The sequence below is a fragment of the Trachypithecus francoisi genome, unplaced genomic scaffold, assembly GCF_009764315.1.
Source record: "Trachypithecus francoisi isolate TF-2019V2 unplaced genomic scaffold, Tfra_2.0 Lachesis_group17, whole genome shotgun sequence".
NCBI lineage: Eukaryota > Metazoa > Chordata > Mammalia > Primates > Cercopithecidae > Trachypithecus > Trachypithecus francoisi.
The window spans coordinates 58,921,054-58,939,564 of record NW_022681462.1 but is presented as its reverse complement, the minus strand read 5'-3'; the positions used below and the strand labels follow the sequence as shown (position 1 = coordinate 58,939,564).

At 36.1% G+C, this 18,511-nt stretch overlaps 2 protein-coding genes across 3 annotated transcripts in view; one reads left to right on the top strand and one right to left on the bottom strand.

Moving 5' to 3' along the window:
* GTF2A1L (general transcription factor IIA subunit 1 like) overlaps nucleotides 1-18,511 on the top strand; it is a 68,150-nt gene that overhangs the window by 35,321 nt on the left and 14,318 nt on the right. The window lies entirely within an intron of this gene.
* LOC117062328 (serine/arginine-rich splicing factor 10-like) lies at nucleotides 9,845-10,636 on the bottom strand. Its single transcript, XM_033175766.1, has one exon. The coding sequence runs from the start codon at nucleotides 10,584-10,586 to the stop codon at nucleotides 10,083-10,085; it is 504 nt and encodes a 167-aa protein (XP_033031657.1). The 5' UTR covers nucleotides 10,587-10,636; the 3' UTR covers nucleotides 9,845-10,082.

Here is an 18,511-nt window from a genome sequence, read left to right as displayed (position 1 = left end):
GTGTTCATATTAAAATGTTTTATTGAGTTTTTAAATTTTTTAATATAATATATAACATTTAGTAAATAAATGTAGGCTAAACTAATAATTATGAAATATTTGGTTTTGAGGTAAAACTAACTACAAATGTAAAATGTTTGTTTTCATCACTACTACTTTTGAAGGTACTTTTTGCCTGGATTCTGTGTGAACTTTGCAGATGTTTGGTGTGACGAGTCAAGGACTTATTCTACTGTTATGTATTGTATGTCATGTCCTTTTTCTGATATGGGGAAATAGATTAGTTAAGGGATATTAATCAAGGATTGATTAGGGGTAGTGGTTGAGAACATAAGCTTTGAAACCACAGTAGGTTCAAATTCTAGGTTCACTACTTGCAAGCAAACTGTGTAACATTACTCACTGAAATTCAGTTTTAGTCTTTAAATTGGCCCTAATACCAACCTTGTAATTTTGAGAATTATCAGAGATAATATATATTGAGTATTTAAAGCTTCTGGCACCATAGTAAGCTTTAGATTAGTGCTATTATGCTCTATGAGCTTGTAATATATTGGGTAACTTTTCATGTAACTTGTTTGTTAGTTTTAAAAAAGGTCTATATCTAAAACACAAAAATCTAAGCATATGAGTATATATAAAATGCTGATTTATTTATTGTAAGTTATCTTTGAGATAGTAAGCAGTTTGGTAAGTTTATGCTGAACTAATTTTCAAAGACTTTACAAGCAGTTTTTCTTTTTATAAGTAGCTTAAAGCAAGTTATAATGAACTCTACTCATTTACTTTTCCTATGTTGTAAACTACTGGAGAGTTTATGGATCTATAGGTTTAAGAAGTAAGGATCTATGTGGGTTTAACATTCTGTTTCACAAAATATATTCTTGATAACTTTTGGTTCTGCCCCTTGTAACTTCTGTTCTATTTTCTTTGTCTGAATTTGACTCTTCTGGGTACTTTAAAGATGGAATCATACAATGTTTGTCCTTTTGTGACTGTCTTATTTCACTTAGCATAATGTTTTCAAGGTTAGTCCATATTGTAGCATGCGTCAGAGTTTCATTCCTTTTTAAGGCTGAATTATGTGAGTTTGATAATTTTTAAATTTTGTAAATATTCCTGGAATCTGTTTCTTTTTCTCCACTGCTAGTGCCATTGCCCTAATTGTTTCTCATGTGGGATAATTTTATCTAGCTAATTTATCAGTGTGTAGTCTCTTCTACCTCTTACTCTACTCCTGCCAATCCATCCATCCTAGAGGTCAAAGGCCTAGGCTTCAGGGATCAGAATTGTTTTAAATCCCTTCTCTATTCCTTAATAATTATATGACTTAGATAAGTTACTCATTTGTAAAATAAAGATAATAGTATCTACCATATAATTGTGGTAGGATTAGTTAAGACAATCAATGTAAAGTGCTCAGCAGCACACTGGCACTGTGGTAAATGCTCAGTGCATGTTAGCACTCTCTTCCTGGTGGCTTCCAGAGATCTGTCCCAAATGCAGCCTGATTGTGTCTTTCTCCGCTTAACACATCACTGACTGCCCTTCACCTATAATAAATAAACTTCAGGCACCTTAATATACATACACAAAGCATATTACACGTTCTTTCTCTGCCAAAGTTTCCTATTTACTCTTCCTTCCTCACATGAATATTCTTTATTGGGAACTGGTAACTGTGAGTGATTCTTGGTTTTTAACCTTGTTGTTTCCTACTTTTCTTTTTGCTTTTGCCATCCCCTCTATTTGATGCCTGGAGTTTCTTCCCACCATCCTTTCCTCTGGTTAATTCCTGCTTATTCATTACTTCCTTCAGAAATCTTCAGTATTTCTCCACCTAATTTTTCCTTCATTTTTTTTTATTTTTATTTTTTATTATACTTTAAGTTCTAGGGTACATGTGCATAACGTGCAGGTTTGTTACATACGTATATTTGTGCCATGTTGGTGTGCTGCACCCATCAACTCGTCAGCACCCATCAATTCATCATTTATATCATGTATAACTCCCCAATGCAATCCCTCCCCCCTCCCCCCTCCCCATGATAGGCCCCAGTGTGTGATGTTCCCCTTCCCGAGTCCAAGTGATATCATTATTCAGTTCCCACCTATGAGTGAGAACATGCGGTGTTTGGTTTTCTCTTCTTGTGATAGTTTGCTAAGAATGATGGTTTCCAGCTGCATCCATGTCCCTACAAAGGACGCAAACTCATCCTTTTTGATGGCTGCATAGTATTCCATGGTGTATATGTGCCACATTTTCTTAATCCAGTCTGTCACAGATGGACATTTGGGTTGATTCCAAGTCTTTGCTATTGTGAATAGTGCTGCAATAAACATACGTGTGCATGTGTCTTTGTAGTAGAATAATTTATAATCCTTTGGGTATATACCCAGTAGTGGGATGGCTGGGTCATATGGTACATCTAGTTCTAGATCCTTGAGGAATTGCCATACTGTTTTCCATAATGGTTGAACTAGTTTACAATCCCACCAACAGTGTAAAGTGTTCCTATTTCTCCACATCCTCTCCAACACCTGTTGTTTCCTGATTTTTTAATGATTGCCATTCTAACTGGTGTGAGATGGTATCTCATTGTGGTTTTGATTTGCATTTCTCTGATGGCGAGTGATGATGAGCATTTTTTCATGTGTCTGTTGGCTGTATGAATGTCTTCTTTTGAGAAATGTCTGTTCATATCCTTTCCCCACTTTTTGATGGAGTTGTTTGTTTTTTTCTTGTATATTTGTTTGAGTTCTTTGTAGATTCTGGATATTAGCCCTTTGTCAGATGAGTAGATTGCAAACATTTTCTCCCATTCTGTAGGTTGCCTGTTCACTCTGATGGTAGTTTCTTTTGCTGTGCAGAAGCTCTTTAGTTTAATTAGATCCCATTTGTCAATTTTGGCTTTTGCTGCCGTTTTTTCCTTCATTATTAAATTGGATGTGGCTCTTCTGTTTTGTCGCCTGAAGCATGTCTGTCATAATGTAGTTCAAAGATATATTGATATGTTTTCTTTGCATTGACAGGTACATTTATCTTTGTATGTGCAGTAATCTAAGAATATATACACACTTGTGTGTACTAGAGTATAAGCTTTTAAGGATGGGATCTAGAATTAGTTTATTTGGCTCAGTGGTTCTCAATCCTGGCTGAATGATAAAATCACTGGGCCATTAAAAGAAAGTACAGGTCTACCCTGAGAGATTTAAATCTAATTGATCTGGAATGGGGTTCAGTCATCAATATTTAAGAGCTTCTGAAGTGATTGTAATATATAGTCAAGGCTAAGAACCACTGATGTAGCTCAAAATCAATGTATGAGTGAAAAATTGAGTGAGAGGATAAGAGAATATATAACTCCTAAGTGAGAGTTTTCATTTTTCTTCTAAGTCCGCACGTATTCCTCTAAAAGATAAAATGTCCTATCAATAATTATTTGACTTTATAATTCATTTAAATTGAGTAAATACTTTTTGAGTCTCTATATGCCATTATGAAATTAATATATCAAAGTCAGAGATATTTAAACCAGATATGTGACTTTTTCTTCATTATGAGAAGAAAGCCAATTTAACAAAATAATTTTTATATATGTCAAAATATATTAAGATATATTTCATTCCAAATAAGAGTGAAGTAGCATGGGATGCTACTGTACATGGTCAGGTAATATATAATTATCATTGTTACTATATTGTAATAGATTAAATTCCTGTTAAGAATAAAAGAAAATATGCCCTGCCATTACAATTATAGGCCACTGAATTTGACATAATGTAGGCTGAAAATGTGAAAAGAATGTGTATTGTAGTTTAGGCTTATCTTGTTTTATATTTATCCCCACATATGGGTATAAAGGTCTGCAAATTTTTACTAGCCATTGGAAAAATATGGTTCTTTCATTGGAGGGAAGCTTAAATGGCAAAGACTGGAAGCTGGATTTGGTAAACAAAGCTTTATCATGAAGCATCCTATTTACACGCTTATTATACTACCCAGTCATGGAAGCCACATACAATCAAAGACACCATGGTTAAGCTGAGAATATTGGACATTATTGAGCTGGTTTATTTTAGAGCCGAGAAAAAAAAAAACGGAAGCATTTCCTCTGTCAGATGACATCATCTGCATTAGAATTGTTGACATTTCTTTCCGGTTTGGCTGGAATTCATAGAAGTATCAGCAGCAACTTTCCTTTAACATTCAACAGGCTAAAAATACCAATGTTTCTTAGGGCTGCCAACATCTGATTTTCATCATTATTTGTACATTGATACCATCAAAGAATTTTTATGTTGTGAGCTTTTTTTTTTTTTTTAAATTGGAAACTGACATCTTTCTAATAATGAAAAGCTTGGCTAGTAAAATTTGGTACTCTACACCATTGGAGCTCCCAAGATGCTTGGCAAACATAGTTTTGCTGCTTTAGTAAAGAAAGCGTTGCTGTCTGTTTCAGCACATGGCATGCATTAGTGCTAAGACACGCCAATAATTCTAAAAGAAGTCTCATCGGCTGACATAAAACTCAAATATATTAGAGCAACGGTTTTGAATTATTGTGTTTCCCAAGACATTTATCAAACAATGTAGGCAGAATATTAAATTCTTCATGCAGATTTTTTCTGGCTTTTGAAAGTACAATGCTTGAAAGGACCCTTGCTTGATCCTTGGGGAGACATTTACTATTTCTGAGAGGGAGCAAAAGCCCCCTCATAACCATTTGACCTAGAGGAGTTCATTGATGATCTGTGTGGTGGATGTTTGGCTATATGAAACACTTAAATCTTTTCATGGTCCTGCGATATCAATTATGGATGTTGCTGCACAACTCCTGGCTATTTTGGTCAAATTACCACTTCAGAAGAGATTGGAGTCAGATAATCGTGACTTTTTCAATACCTGGTGGAAGTGCTTCTGAAGAAAAAAGTTGAGAATGATAACTCTTTTTCTGTTATTGAAATTAAATTTAGATTTGTAATTTTAATCCTCTCCCAGAGTCAAGAGGGCCTCACTGATTGAAGGAAAATGGTATGAGGCTACATAAATTCAACTAGAAGAGTCCTGAAATCTTCAGTATTCTTTTATAAGCTTATGCTTATCTGGCAAAGTAACACAGAAGCTCTGATTCATTTTTCAACAAAAGATCTTATGGTTTAAGGTTTTCAGTACTTGTTGCTATTAAAATGAAAAGCCAGGCTGGGCATGGTGGCTCCTGCCTATAATCCCAGCACTTTGGGAGGCCAAGGTGGGCAGATCACTTGAGGTTAGGAGTTTGAGACCAGCCTGGTCAATGTGGTGAAACCTCATTTCTACTAAAAATACAAAAATTAGCAGAGTGTGGTGGCAGGCACCTGTAATCCCAGGTGCTCGGGTGCTAGGGCAAGAGAATCACTTGAACCTGGGAGGCAGAGGTTGTGGTGAGCTAAGATCGTGCCACTGCACCCCAGCCTGGGCAACAGAGCGAGACTCCATTTCAAACAAACAAACAAACAAACAAACAAAAAAACCAATTTCAATGTGTGGCTTAGGCCTAGGACAAATCTTATACTAATTGACTTTATTATTATTTTTTACATATTTTTGAGATAGAGTCTCACTTTGTCACCCAGGCTGGAGTGCAGTAGCGCGATCTTGGCTCACTGCAACCCTCACCTCCCAGGTTCAAGAGATTCTCCTGCTTCAACCTCTCAAGTAGCTGGGAGTAGAGGCCCACACCACCATGTCCAGCTAATTTTTGTATTTTTGGTAGACACGGGGGTTTCACCATGTTGGCCAGGCTGGTCTCAAACTAACTGGCTTTAAAATAACTCAAATTTAAAGAGGCATGATATATATACAATAAAATTCATCTTTTAAAAGGTAGTTTTTAGATGTACCATATGAATTTTGACAAACTGAAATTATACAACCCTACCTGAGATAGAGAACGTTTTCATTACCTCAGAGTTTCCTCACATGCCTTTGTAGTCAATACCTTCCTTCAGCCTCCAGTTCCTGGCAGTCACTCACTGATCTGTTTTCTTTTGGGATAGGTTTACGGTTTCTAGAATGTTAGACACAATCATGCAGCATGTATTTTTAGCACAATACATTTGAGATTCATCCATGTTGTTGCATGTATGAGTACATTCCATTGTATGGTTATACGACATTTACTTACCAGTTTGACATTTGGGTTGTTTCCAGTTTTTGGTGTTTGTGAATAAAGCACCTGAAAGGGCCAGGCGCTGGGTAATCCCAGCACTTTAGGCGACTGAGACGGTTGAATTATTTGACGTCAGGAATTCAAGACCAGCCTGGCCAACATGGCGAAACCCCATCTCTACTAAAAATATGAAAATTAGCTGGGCATGGTGGTACACGCCTGTAATCCCAGCTACTTGGGAGGCTGAGGCAGGAGAGATAATCGCTCGAACCCAGTGAGTTGATATCATGCCACTGCACTCTAGCCTGGGAGACAGAGTGAGACTCTGTCTCAAAAAAAAAAAAAAAAAAAAAAAGGCCCTGAAAACATTTATGTGTAGGTTTTGTATGTGTAAATACCTAGAAGTGGGGTTGTTAGATAAGATGATAAATGTATGCTTATGAGAAACAGTCAAACTCATTTCCAAGGTGGCTGTATTTCCACCAGCAATGTATGGTGGAATTTTGCATTTCTACCAGCAATGTGTAAGATTTGTTGTTGGTACACCACATCCTTGGTAGTTAACGCTATCTTTTGGTAAGGAGAAGTTTTTAATTTTGATGAAGTCCAGTTTATTATTTTTATCTTTTGATTTCTTTTTCATGTGTCTTATCAAAGGCCGCAGAGATTTTCTTACACTTCTAAATATTGTATAGTTACAGGTTTTACATTTAGGCCTGTTGCCCAGGCTGGAGTGCAGTGGCATGATCTCAACTCATTGGGTTCAAGCGATTCTCCTGTCTCAGTCTCCCGAGAAGCTGGGATTACAGATGCCCACCACCATGCCTGGCTAATTTTTTGAATTTTTAGTAGAGGCAGGGTTTCACCATATTGGTCAGGCTGGCCTTGAACTCCTGACCTCAGGTGATTCACTTGCCTCAGCCTCCCAAAGTGCTGGGGAAACAGGCATGAGCCACCGTGCCTGGCCGGCTCATTTTTTTTTACATATGGATATTCAATTGTTTCACCATCGTTTGTTAAAAAGACTGCCCTGTCTCACTGAGTTAGCTGTCTGTGCACATTAAGTATCTAAAGCACTTCACCTTTAGCGAAAATTGTTACATCTGTGTTGGTTTATTACTGAAGGTTCATTCTGTTTCATTAATTCACGTGACTATCTTTTTGCTAGTACTACACTGTCTTGATTATGGTAACTTTATAGTAAATCAGAGAGTGTGAATTTCTCAAATTTGTTCTTTTTTCCAAATTGTTTGGGCTATTCTAATTCCTTTGTATTTCCATATAAATGTTAGGATGTGCTTGTCAGTTTCTAAAAAGAAAAGTTGCTAAGACTGATTTGGGTTGTGTTGAATCGGTAGATCAGTAAGGGGAATTGACGTCTTCACAATATTGAGTCTTCCAATTCATGGGCATAAGTTTTTTTTTTTTTTTTAATTTAGGTTTTTGACTTCTCTTACTAATGTTTTCTAGTTTTTAGCATATACATATTTTATATATTCTGTTATATTTTTATCTAGATATTTCATAGTTTTTGGTACTATTATAAATGGTACCTAAAAATGCCATCAAGAACATTTTTTTTCCTTCATTTTGTTTTTATTATAGCATGTTTGCTTAATTTACAGCAAACAGAAAATAAGCTGGGTCTTGTTTTGATCCAAATATTGATATTTTAAAGGTTGTACAAATATTTGTTAAAAAGAACATAAAAATACCTTTTTAGAAGCCTCTGTAAGAAAGAAAATATAAAGTTTAACCCCACAACTTTCCTCTTTGCTAGAACTGCAAACTACTGCTACAGTTTTAAATAGACTTTTTGTTGTTTAAACTATACATCCAGGAAAATCTAAAAAAATTAGAGAAACGTGCATATAAATAATTGCGTAGCAGAACATGAACATTAACTGCAAACAGTAAAGAAATGAAAGTTAGAAATACTATCAAATATACGAAGGTTCTAGAATCAATCCTTTAAACACATCCCACAAACAGTATTTAAAATCCATCATTGTATTCTTTACAGGCAAAGCCTAGATTACTAAAACCAAAATTGAAAAAAATAATCCTCTAAAAGGAATTGTTTCTCCGTAATTCTTACTTATATCTGTAAGCAAGCAATCTAAGATTTTTAAAGATGCTAGCTTTTTATTCTGAAATGAAATTGGACATGCCAAGTCACTTTTGTCTCCAAAACGATCTTTCAGAGAAATACTAGAAATTATAAATGGTTAAGGGTATTACTTCATTTTTAGTCAGGTACTACACTGATAATCGAAAGCTCAGAAGATGTGACTCTTGCTTACAACTGAGTAATCCTTTTTCCCAAATTATTTTAAATTTTATGGCACCACAGAATCACCTAGAATGAGTGTTGTCTTTCAACTTGCCTCGTTGAAATAAACTGAGGTGTGAAAAGCAGGCCTCCCTCATAAAGAGGCAGACAAATTTTGATACAAATGCATGAGCCAAGTGCTGTAAGCATCAAACTTTCAGTTTTACACTATGTGCACACACACACATGAAACCTACTTGGAAACAATTGCTTCTAACAGCAGTAAGAAAACTAAGCAATATTATGGTCAACAACGTTCCTTAAACTTTAGAATAGCTACATAAGAATATTCCTTTCTCCTTAAAATTATTTTTGCCATCATCGACCTGCTCAAATTTTAAGGTGAGTTTTTGTGTTTTCTGTGTTCCAAATCTTCATAGGAATGAGAAAAAAAGCAGTCAAGCCTCCATGTTTCAGTCAAGAACTCAGTTACCCAGCTGGTATCATTCCCCAAGACAGTGGGGTTAACAAAAGAACTAATCCACGCTGCATCAAAAATAATTATCATTGGCCTAGACATCTTTTTTTTTTTTTTTTTTTTTTTTTTTTTTTTTTTGAGATAGAGTCTCACTCTGTTGCCCAGGCTGGAGTGCAGTGGCATGATTTTGGCTCACTGCAACTTCCACCTCCTGGATTCAAGCGATTCTCTTGCCTCGGCCTCCTGAGTAGCTGAGATTACAGGTATGCGCCACCATGCCTGGCTAATTTTTGTATTTTTAGTAGAGACGGGGTTTCACCATGTTGGTTAGGCTGGTCTCGAACTCCTGACTTCGTGATCCACCCACCTTGGCTTCCCAAAGTGCTGGGATTACAGGTGTGAGCCACCGTGCCTGGCTGGGCCTAGACATCTTGACAAGACATAAAGGTCCAGCCTGAACCTAAATGTGTCTGAGCAGTCAGTGTTGTATTGTGGCTACTACTTCACTTTTGTATCATTCTATCTTATTAGCAAGCTACATTTCTAGGTTAACAGTTCTACCAAAGATGAATATGAAAGTTTAATGAGACAATATTGCAAATTGTGGTCAACCAACATCTTTTCACCAAATACTTCAAGCATAAAAAATGAGAATCTTTACAAAAACGTACAGAGACACCACAAATTGGTAGCTGCCCATAACATTAGACAAACTGGACTCTTAAGAGTGGCTTCTCAACAGCATATCATTTAATAATAACTGTTGCCTGGTACAGGGAAAACTATCAAGTGTTTTTAAAGCATCATTGCAACATTGTATTCCTGATAATTTAAGTAAACCGAACTATGAGTAAATGAATGATACATGCCTAAAAATGAGCATGGTCTATACTATCAGTGGCCACTGGACTTAGGACTAGTCCAAGACCTTGATCTAGATTTTGACCTACACCTAGACTGTGATCTTGACTGAGATTTGGATCTAAGTGATTCTTTTTTCCTTGATTCCTTTTCATATCTTGAGCCAGACTTATAATGTGTTTTGGAATCTGTTTTTAGAGGTGCCTCTAGTTTTGGTGTGAGATGCAGACCTAGAACATGATTTAGCCTTCATTTCTTTCTTGGGCTGGGACTTGGACTGTGATCTTGAATTGGATTTTGATCTCGAAAAAGATCGATTTCAGTGTTTGAATCTGTCATTGTTGGAATGGCTTCTGCTACGCCGTGGTCTTCCAGTCCGTCTACTGTTTCTAGGACGACACGATCTTCTATAGTTGTAATCAAAAGACCAACTTCTTGATCTCCTCCTTTCATAACTTCGGCTTCTAGAATGCCTGTATCTGTCATAATCATCATAGCGTGAAGAACTGTACACATTCCTCTCTTCCTTGGCTTTCATCTGATTTGGTGTCTTTCGATCCCCCTGGGCAAACTGTATTTCAGTCTGCTGTCCACAAATCCACTTTCTGTCCAAATTATGTAAAGCGTCTTCAGCATCATGAACATCCTCAAATTGTACATAAGCAAATCCTCTTGGATGGCGAGTGTAGAAATCAAGTGGAGCATACACATCAACTATAGGACCATAATGACCAAATTCACGCCGCAAGTCTTCAGACCTGGTGTCCTCAGCCACGTTCCTGAAGAACAGAGACGTGTTGAGGGGACGCAGGCAGCGAGACATGGTGGCGGTGTGTCTCGGCCGGACACACTAATGGGCTCAGCAAACCGTGCGTGCCAAGACCATTTTTATTCTTCTTTTAAGCTTCATTTGCATTGCATTTTTAAAAATATATTTTTAATTAATTAATTTGTTAGTTTGTGGAGACAGACAGAGTCTCATTGTGTTATCCAGGTTGGTCTCGAATGTCTGGCCTGAAGGACTTGTCTCACTTTGGCTTCCCGAAGTGCTGGGATTACAGATATATGAGCCACTGTGCCCAGCCTAAAATACATTTTTTAAAAGGTAGAAAAAACTAAAAATTTCTAAGGCATTTGCAGTACGTTGCCACAGTATTTTAAAAAGAGGTTGTGCCGATTTTTCCTGCCACCAGTACTTTGATCAGTTTTGCCACATAGTTGACACTATATCACATGGACTTTTACAAATTTGATTTTTCTTTCATGCTAAAATACATGTACAATTAACCATTTCACTATTTTATTTTTAAATTATTTTTACAATTTTTAACTGTATAGGTTAGTGACAGTAAGTATATTCACATTGTTGTGCAGCTATCACCACCACCTGTCTCTAGAAATTTTTCATCTTCTCAAACTCCATGCCCATTAAACATTAACTCCCCATTTCTCACTCTCCCAGTCCCTGACAAACAACCATTCTACTTTCTGTCTCTATAAATCTGACTACTGTAGTTACTTCATATAAGTGGAATCAGATAGTATTTGCCCTTCTTCATTTAGCATAATGCCTCAGGGTTCTTCCATGTTGTAGCATGTGTCAGAACTTACTTCCTTTTTAAGGCTGAATAATATCCCATTGTATGCATATATTGCATTTTGTTTATTCATTCAGGTGTCTGTGGATACTTGGGTTGCTTCCAGCTTTTGACTGTTGTGAATAATGCTACTATAAACATGGTGTACAAATATCTCTTCAAATCCCTGCCTTTAATTTTTTTGGATATATATGGAGAAATGGAGCTGCAAAATCATATGACAGTTCTACTTTTAATCTTATTAGGAACTGCCATACAGTTTCCATAGAGGCTGCACCATTTTACATTCTCAACAGTAGTGTACAAGCGTCTGATTTCTCCACATCCCCACCAACACTTACTTTCTGTTTTTTTTTTTTTTTAAATAATTGCTACCCTAAGGGATTTGAAGTGGTATCTTGTAGTTTTGATATGTATTTCCTTAATGATTAGTGATGTTGAACATTGTTTTATGTACTTCTGGCCATTTGTATGTGTTCTTTGGAGAGAAGTCTATTCAAGTCCTTTGCCCATTTTTTTTAATTGGACTGTTTGCTTTGTTGTTGTTGAGTTATAGTTCTTTATATATCCTGGATATTCACCTCTTATTAGATGTATGATTTGCAAATATTGTCTCCCATTTCATGGGTCACCTTTACTCTGTGTTAATAGTGTCTTTTGAGCACAAAAGTTTTTGATTTTGGTGAAGTCCGTTTTATCTATTTTTTTCTTTTATTACCTATGCTTTTGGTGTCATATCCAGTAAATTATTTTCAAATCCAATGTCATGAAATTTTCACCATGTGTTTTCCTCTAAGAACTTTATAGTTTCAGTTCTTACGTTTAGCATTTTGATCCATTTTGAGTTAATTTTGTAGATGGTGTAAATTTAAGGTTCAACTCCATTATTTTCAATGTGGTCCTAGTTTTCCCAAAATGATTTGTTGAAAAGACTGTCCATTCCACATTGAATGGTCTTGTTACCCTTCTGGAAAATTGACCTTTTATGTAAGGGTTTGTTGCTGGGATCTTTACTCCATTGGTATATACACTTGTCTTTACATTAATAACACACTGGTTTGATTTTTTAAATTTTTATTATTTATCATTTCAAACTTTTATTTAAGATTCAGGGAGTACATGTGCAAGGTTTGTGACATAGGTATATTGCATCATGCTGAGGTTTGGGGTGTGATTGATCCTGTCATCCAGTTACTGTGCATAGTACCCAAAATAGTTCTTCAGCCCTTGCTCCCACTTCTTCTCCCTTTTTGGAGTCCCCAATGTCTATTATTTCCACCACTGTGTCTGTATGTGCCGAATATTTAACTCCTAATTTATAAGTGACAACATCTCATATATGGCTTTCTGTTCATGTGTTAATTCACTTAGGATAATGGCACTCAGCAGTATGCATGTTGCTGCAAAGAACATGATTCCCGCCCCCCCCCCCGCCCTTTTTTTTTTGTGGCTGCATAGCATTCCATGATATATATGTAACACATTTTCTTTATTCAGTACACCATGTATGGGCACCTGGGCTGATTCCGTGTCTTTGCTATTGTGAATAGTACATCTGTAAACAGAGATAATTTTAGTTTAGTTTTTCCTTTCTAATTTTGATGTCTTTTATTTCTTTTGCTTGCCTAATTGTCCTAGCTAGTACTTTTTTTTATTACTGTGTTGATTAGAAGTGGTGAAAGTATTTGTCTTTTCCTTCTTTCTAATCTTAGAGATTTCAGGGATTTACCATTCAATATGATTGGTTTTTTTATGTTGAACTATCCTTGCATCCCAGGAATAAATCTCATTTGGCCATGGTGTAGGATTCTTATAATGTGCTATTATATCTATTTGCCAGTATTTTGTTGAGGATTTTTACATGAATATTCATCAGAAGTATTGGTCTGTCATTTTTATGTTTTGTCTGTCTGGCTTTGGTATCAGGGTAATGCTGGCCTCATAAAATAAGTTTGGAGATATTTTGTTCTTCCATTTTTTGGAAGAGTTTGAGGGTGATTGGTATTCATCTTTAAATGTTTGGTATAATTTTCTAGTGAAGCCATTTGGTTCTGGATTTTTCTTTGTAGGTAGGGTTTTGATTGCTTATTCAGTCTACTTTCCAATCAATATACTTATTAAGATTTTCTATTCTGATTCAGTCTAGATTGTGTATTTCTAGGAGTTTGTTAATTTTTAAAATAGATTATCTGATTTGTTGTGGTGTAAGTGTTCATAGTTTTCTCTTAAAGTTCTTTATATTTCTGTAAAATTGGTAATGATGTCCCCTCTTTTATTTATACTTTTATTATTATTATTATTATTATTATTATTATTGAAACAGTCTCTGTTGCCCAGGCTGAAGTGCGGCGGTGTGATCCCGGCTCACTGCAACCTCAGCCTCCTGAGTTCAAATGATTCTTGTGCCTCAGCCTTCTGAGTAGCTGGGATTGCAGGTGTGCTCTACTATGCCCAGCTAATTTTTGTATTTTTAGTAGAGTTGGGGTTTTGCCATGCTGGCCAGGCTGGTCTCCATCTCCTGGCCTCAAGTGATCCACCTGCCTCAGCCTCTCAGAGTGCTGTGGTTACAGGCGTGAGCCACCGTGGCCAACCCTCATTGATAATTTTAGTTGAGTCTTCTCTTCTTCTTATCAGTCTAGTTATAAAGGTTTATCAATTTTATTGATCTTTTTGAAGAAGCAACTCTTGGTTTTGTCGACTTTTCTCTATTGTTTCTCATTTCTGTTTTCTTTTTCTCTAACATTATTATTTATTTCATTCTGCTAGCTTTAGGTTTGATTTGTTCTTTCCTTTATAGTTTTTTAAGATGTAAAGTTAAACTGTTAATTTTAGATTGATCTTTTAAACTGTAAGCATTTATAGGTATACATTTCCCTCCCCATTGTTTTCACTTCATCCCCAGACTTTTTTTTTTTTTTTTTTTTGAGACAGAGTTTCACTCTGTTGCTGGGGCTGTAGTGCAGTGGCACAATCTTGGCTCAGTGCAACCTCTGCCTTTGGGTTCAGGTGATTCTCCTGCCTCAGCCTCCTGAGTAGCTGGGATTACAGGTACCCACCACCACTCCTGGCTAATATTTGTAGTTCTAGTAGAGACAGGGTTTCACCATATTGGCCAGTCTGATCTCGAACTCCTGACTTCAAGTAATCCGCCTGCCTCAGCCTCCCAAAGTGCTGGGATTACAAGTGTGGACCACTGCACCCGGCCTGTTGCATGTGTTTAGGAGATCTTATGTGTGGTGCACATGTATTTATAATTGTTATATCTTCTTGGTAAATTGATTCTTTTTTCATTATGTAATTTAATTTTTTTTTCCTTTTTAAATGACAGTTTTTGACCTAAAATCCATTTTTTCTAGTGGTAACATAACCATTGCAGCTCTATTGGTTGTCGTTTGCATGGAATTTATTTTTCAATCTTTTCACTTTCAGCCTATTCATGTCCTAGATATTTAATCTCTTATAGAGAGCATCTAGTTGGATCTTGTATTTTATCCATTCTCCTAAACTATGTCTTTTGATTGGGGAATTTAATTCATTTGCATTTACAGTAATTACTAATTGGAAAGAACTAACTCTTGACGTTTTGCTGTTTTCTATATGTATTTAGGTTTTCTGTGATTTCCTCCTTTGTTACCTTCCTTTGTGTATAATTAATTTTTGGTTTCCCTTCTCATTTCCTTTGTGACCATTCTATAGATATTTTCTTTGTGGTTACCATGGGTATTACATATAATATTTTAGGCTTGTAATAATCTCTTTTAATCAGATACCCACTTAAATTCAATCACATACAAAAAGTTTACTCCTTTACAACTTCGCCCTCCCCCACTTTGTCTTATTGTTGTTGCAGATTACTTTTTTATATATTATTTACCCATTAACATAGTTTTTTTATGCTTTTGTCTTTTAAATGATGTAGAAGAATAAAATCAATTATAAACTAAAATTATGTTAACACTGATTTTTGTATTTGTCCATCTATTTACCTTTACCAGATAATTTTACATTTTGTGTAGCTTCAAGTTACTATCTAGCATCTATTCATTTTAATTTAAAGGACTCCTTTTAATATTTCTTGTAGGGAAAATCTAATGATAATGAATTCCCTTGGTTTTTATCTAGGAATGTCTTAATTTATCTTTCATTTTTTAAAGGATGGTAAGGCAGAATTTATTCAAGGAGATCCATGGCAATAGGAACTACTCTAGCTGGGTTTTGCAGTGGGGGAGAGAGACTGGAAGCAACTCCCTCCCTTATTTTTGAAAAATAATTTTGCCAGGTACAGAAATCTTGGTTGATTTTTTTTAAAAAAACACTTTAAATATGTCATCCCACTGCCTTGTGGTCTTCAAACTTCTGCTGAGGAATCTACCAGAACACTTACTGGGGATTCCTTATACGTAGGTGAGTTGCTTTTCTTTTGATGCTTTAAAGGTATATAATTTTTAAAATTTATTTCCAACTACCACATGTTCTCACTTATAAGTGGGAGCTAAACAACAAGAACACATGGATACTAGGAGGGGAACAATGAACGTGGGAATAATTGAGGGTGGAGTGTGGGAGGAGGGAGAGGATCAGAAAAAATACTTATTGAGTACTGTGCTTATTACCTGGGTGATGAAATAATCTGTAAACTAAACCCCCATGACATATAGTTTACCTACATAACAAACTTTTACGTATACCCCTGAACCTAAAGTAAAAGTTAAAAAAAAAATAAAGAGAAGTTCCATTTAGGAAAGAGGTCTCCCTTGTAGATGTATTAAAATATTACACATTCTAAACTGAAACTTGGCTGGGCATAGTGACTCATGGCTGTAATCCCAGCACATTGGGAGGCTGAAGAAGGAGGATTGCTTGAGTCCAGGAGTTCAAGACCAGCCTGGGCGACATGGCAAAACCCCATCAATATAAAAAATACAAAAAAAATTAGCTGGGCATGGTGCTGCCCTCCTGCACTTCCAGCTACTCGGGAGACTGAGGTGGGAGGATCGCTTGAGTCCAGGAGGTCAAGGCTGCAGTGAACTGAGATTGGGCCACTGCATTTAAGCCTGGGCAATAGAGTAAGATCCTATCTCAATCAGTCAATCAAAACTGAAACTTAATCCTTCAAATACGTTTATTTTACTTGTCCTAAAACAATCTGCCTACAAGTATTAAAGTATAAAACATTGTTATTTTCCCATTTTGAGATCTCTAATGTAAAAATGGATTTTATGAAAATAATTTTTTAAAACATAAAATGCTGTATAATAAACATTTTAAAAATTATTTTTATTTGTATATTTTGAGACAGCATCTTGCTGTGTTGCCCAGGCTGGAGAGCAGTGGCAGGTCATAGCTCACTGCAGCCCTGATCTCCCAGGCTCAAGTAATTTTCCTGCCTCAGCCTCCTGAGTAGCTGGGACACAACACTATACCTGGGTAATTTTTAAACATTTTTATTTTTAGTAGAGATAAGTTTGGTCTTGAACTCCTGAACGCAAGCGATCCTTTTGTCTTGTCCTCCCAAAGTGCTGGGATTACAGGCATAAGCCACCACACCTGGTCTAAAGGTAGTGTTTTACAATTTCAATTTCTAGTTGTTTATTGCTACTATATAGACATGCAGTTGAATTTTATAAATTGACCTAATATCCTGTGACCTTATTAAACCCACTTAATAATTTTAGTAGTTGTTTTGTAGACCCTTTGGGGTCTGGAGCAGTGGCTCACGCCTGTAATCCCAGCACTTTGGGAGGCCGAGGCGGGTGGATCACGAGGTCAGGAGATAGAGACCATCCTGGCTAACATGGTGAAACCCTGTCTCTACTAAAAATACAAAAAATTAGCCGGGTGTGGTGGTGAGCGCTTGTAGTCCCAGCCACTCGGGAGGCTGAGGCAGGAGAATGGTGTGAACCTGGGAGGCGGAGCTTGCAGTGAGCGGAGACCGTACCACCGTACTCCAGCCTGGGTGACAGAGCCAGACTCCGTCTCAAAAAAAAAATATATATGTATGTATACATACAGACACACACACACATATTATAGCATAAATTTAATGCTATAAATTTCTCCTCTAGGCACTGCTTTGGGTACATCTCAAAAGTTCGGACATTATGTTTTATATATATATGTTTATAAAGTATATTATAAATATGGGTGTATATATATATTTCTTCCCATAGCTTTTTTTTTTCTTAGCTTATTGCACTGATTTAGGACTTCCGGTACAAAATTAAATAAGAGTGCTGAGAGCAGAAATCTCATTCCTGATTTTAAGGGGAAAGTATTCTATCTTTCATCAAGTACTATGTTAGCTGTATGGTTTTAATATTTTTTTTTTGTAGATATCCTTTATCAGATGGAAAAAGTTTTCTTTAATGTAGTTTGTTTTTTTTAATCATGAGTTGACGTTAAGTTTAAACAATTTTCCCCTGTATCTGTTGAAACAAATGGGTTTCCTTCTTTCATGTTTTGATATGGTGAGATACACTGACTTCTGAATGTTCAACTTTCAAATGCATTCTCAGGATAAACTTCCTTTTGTAATATTATGTTATTCATTTTATGCATTGCTGGATTCAATTTGCTAAAATTTCATTGTGGATTTTTGCTTCTATGTTCATGAGGAATACTGGTCTGTAGTTTTCTTATTTTGTGCTGGGTATTAGGAAAATGTTAGTTTCATAAAATGAATTGCTCTATATCTGTATCTCTCCTGTTTTCTGATAGAGTTTTTAGCTTTCTGAATTTAGAATTTTTCTTTGTGGGAAGGTTTTTAATGGAATTAAATTTCTTTAACTGATACGTGTCTTTAGGTTATCTGTTTCTTCTTGAGTAACTTTTGGTAATTTCTTTCAATGAATTTATCCATTTTACTTAAGTTGTAAAATTTATTGAAAGTTGATAATATATTATTTTAATGCCTCTAGGATCTATGTAACATCCCTTCTTTAATTATTAATACTGTTTGCTTGTGTCTTCTGTCTGTCTCTCACTCTTTCTCTCTCTGTCTTGCTAGAGGTTTTTCAATTTTTTTTTTTTTTGAGACGGTCTTGCTCTGTTGCTCAGGCTGGAGTTCAGGTGGTGTGATCTTGGTTCACTGCAATCTGCACCTCCTGGGTTCAAGTAATTCTCATGCCTCAGCCTCCCGACTAGCTGGGAT

Coding starts and splice junctions, on each gene's coding strand:
- LOC117062328 (XM_033175766.1), bottom strand. CDS start 10,586: ATGTCTCGCTGCCTGCGTCCCCTCAACACGTCTCTGTTCTTCAGGAAC.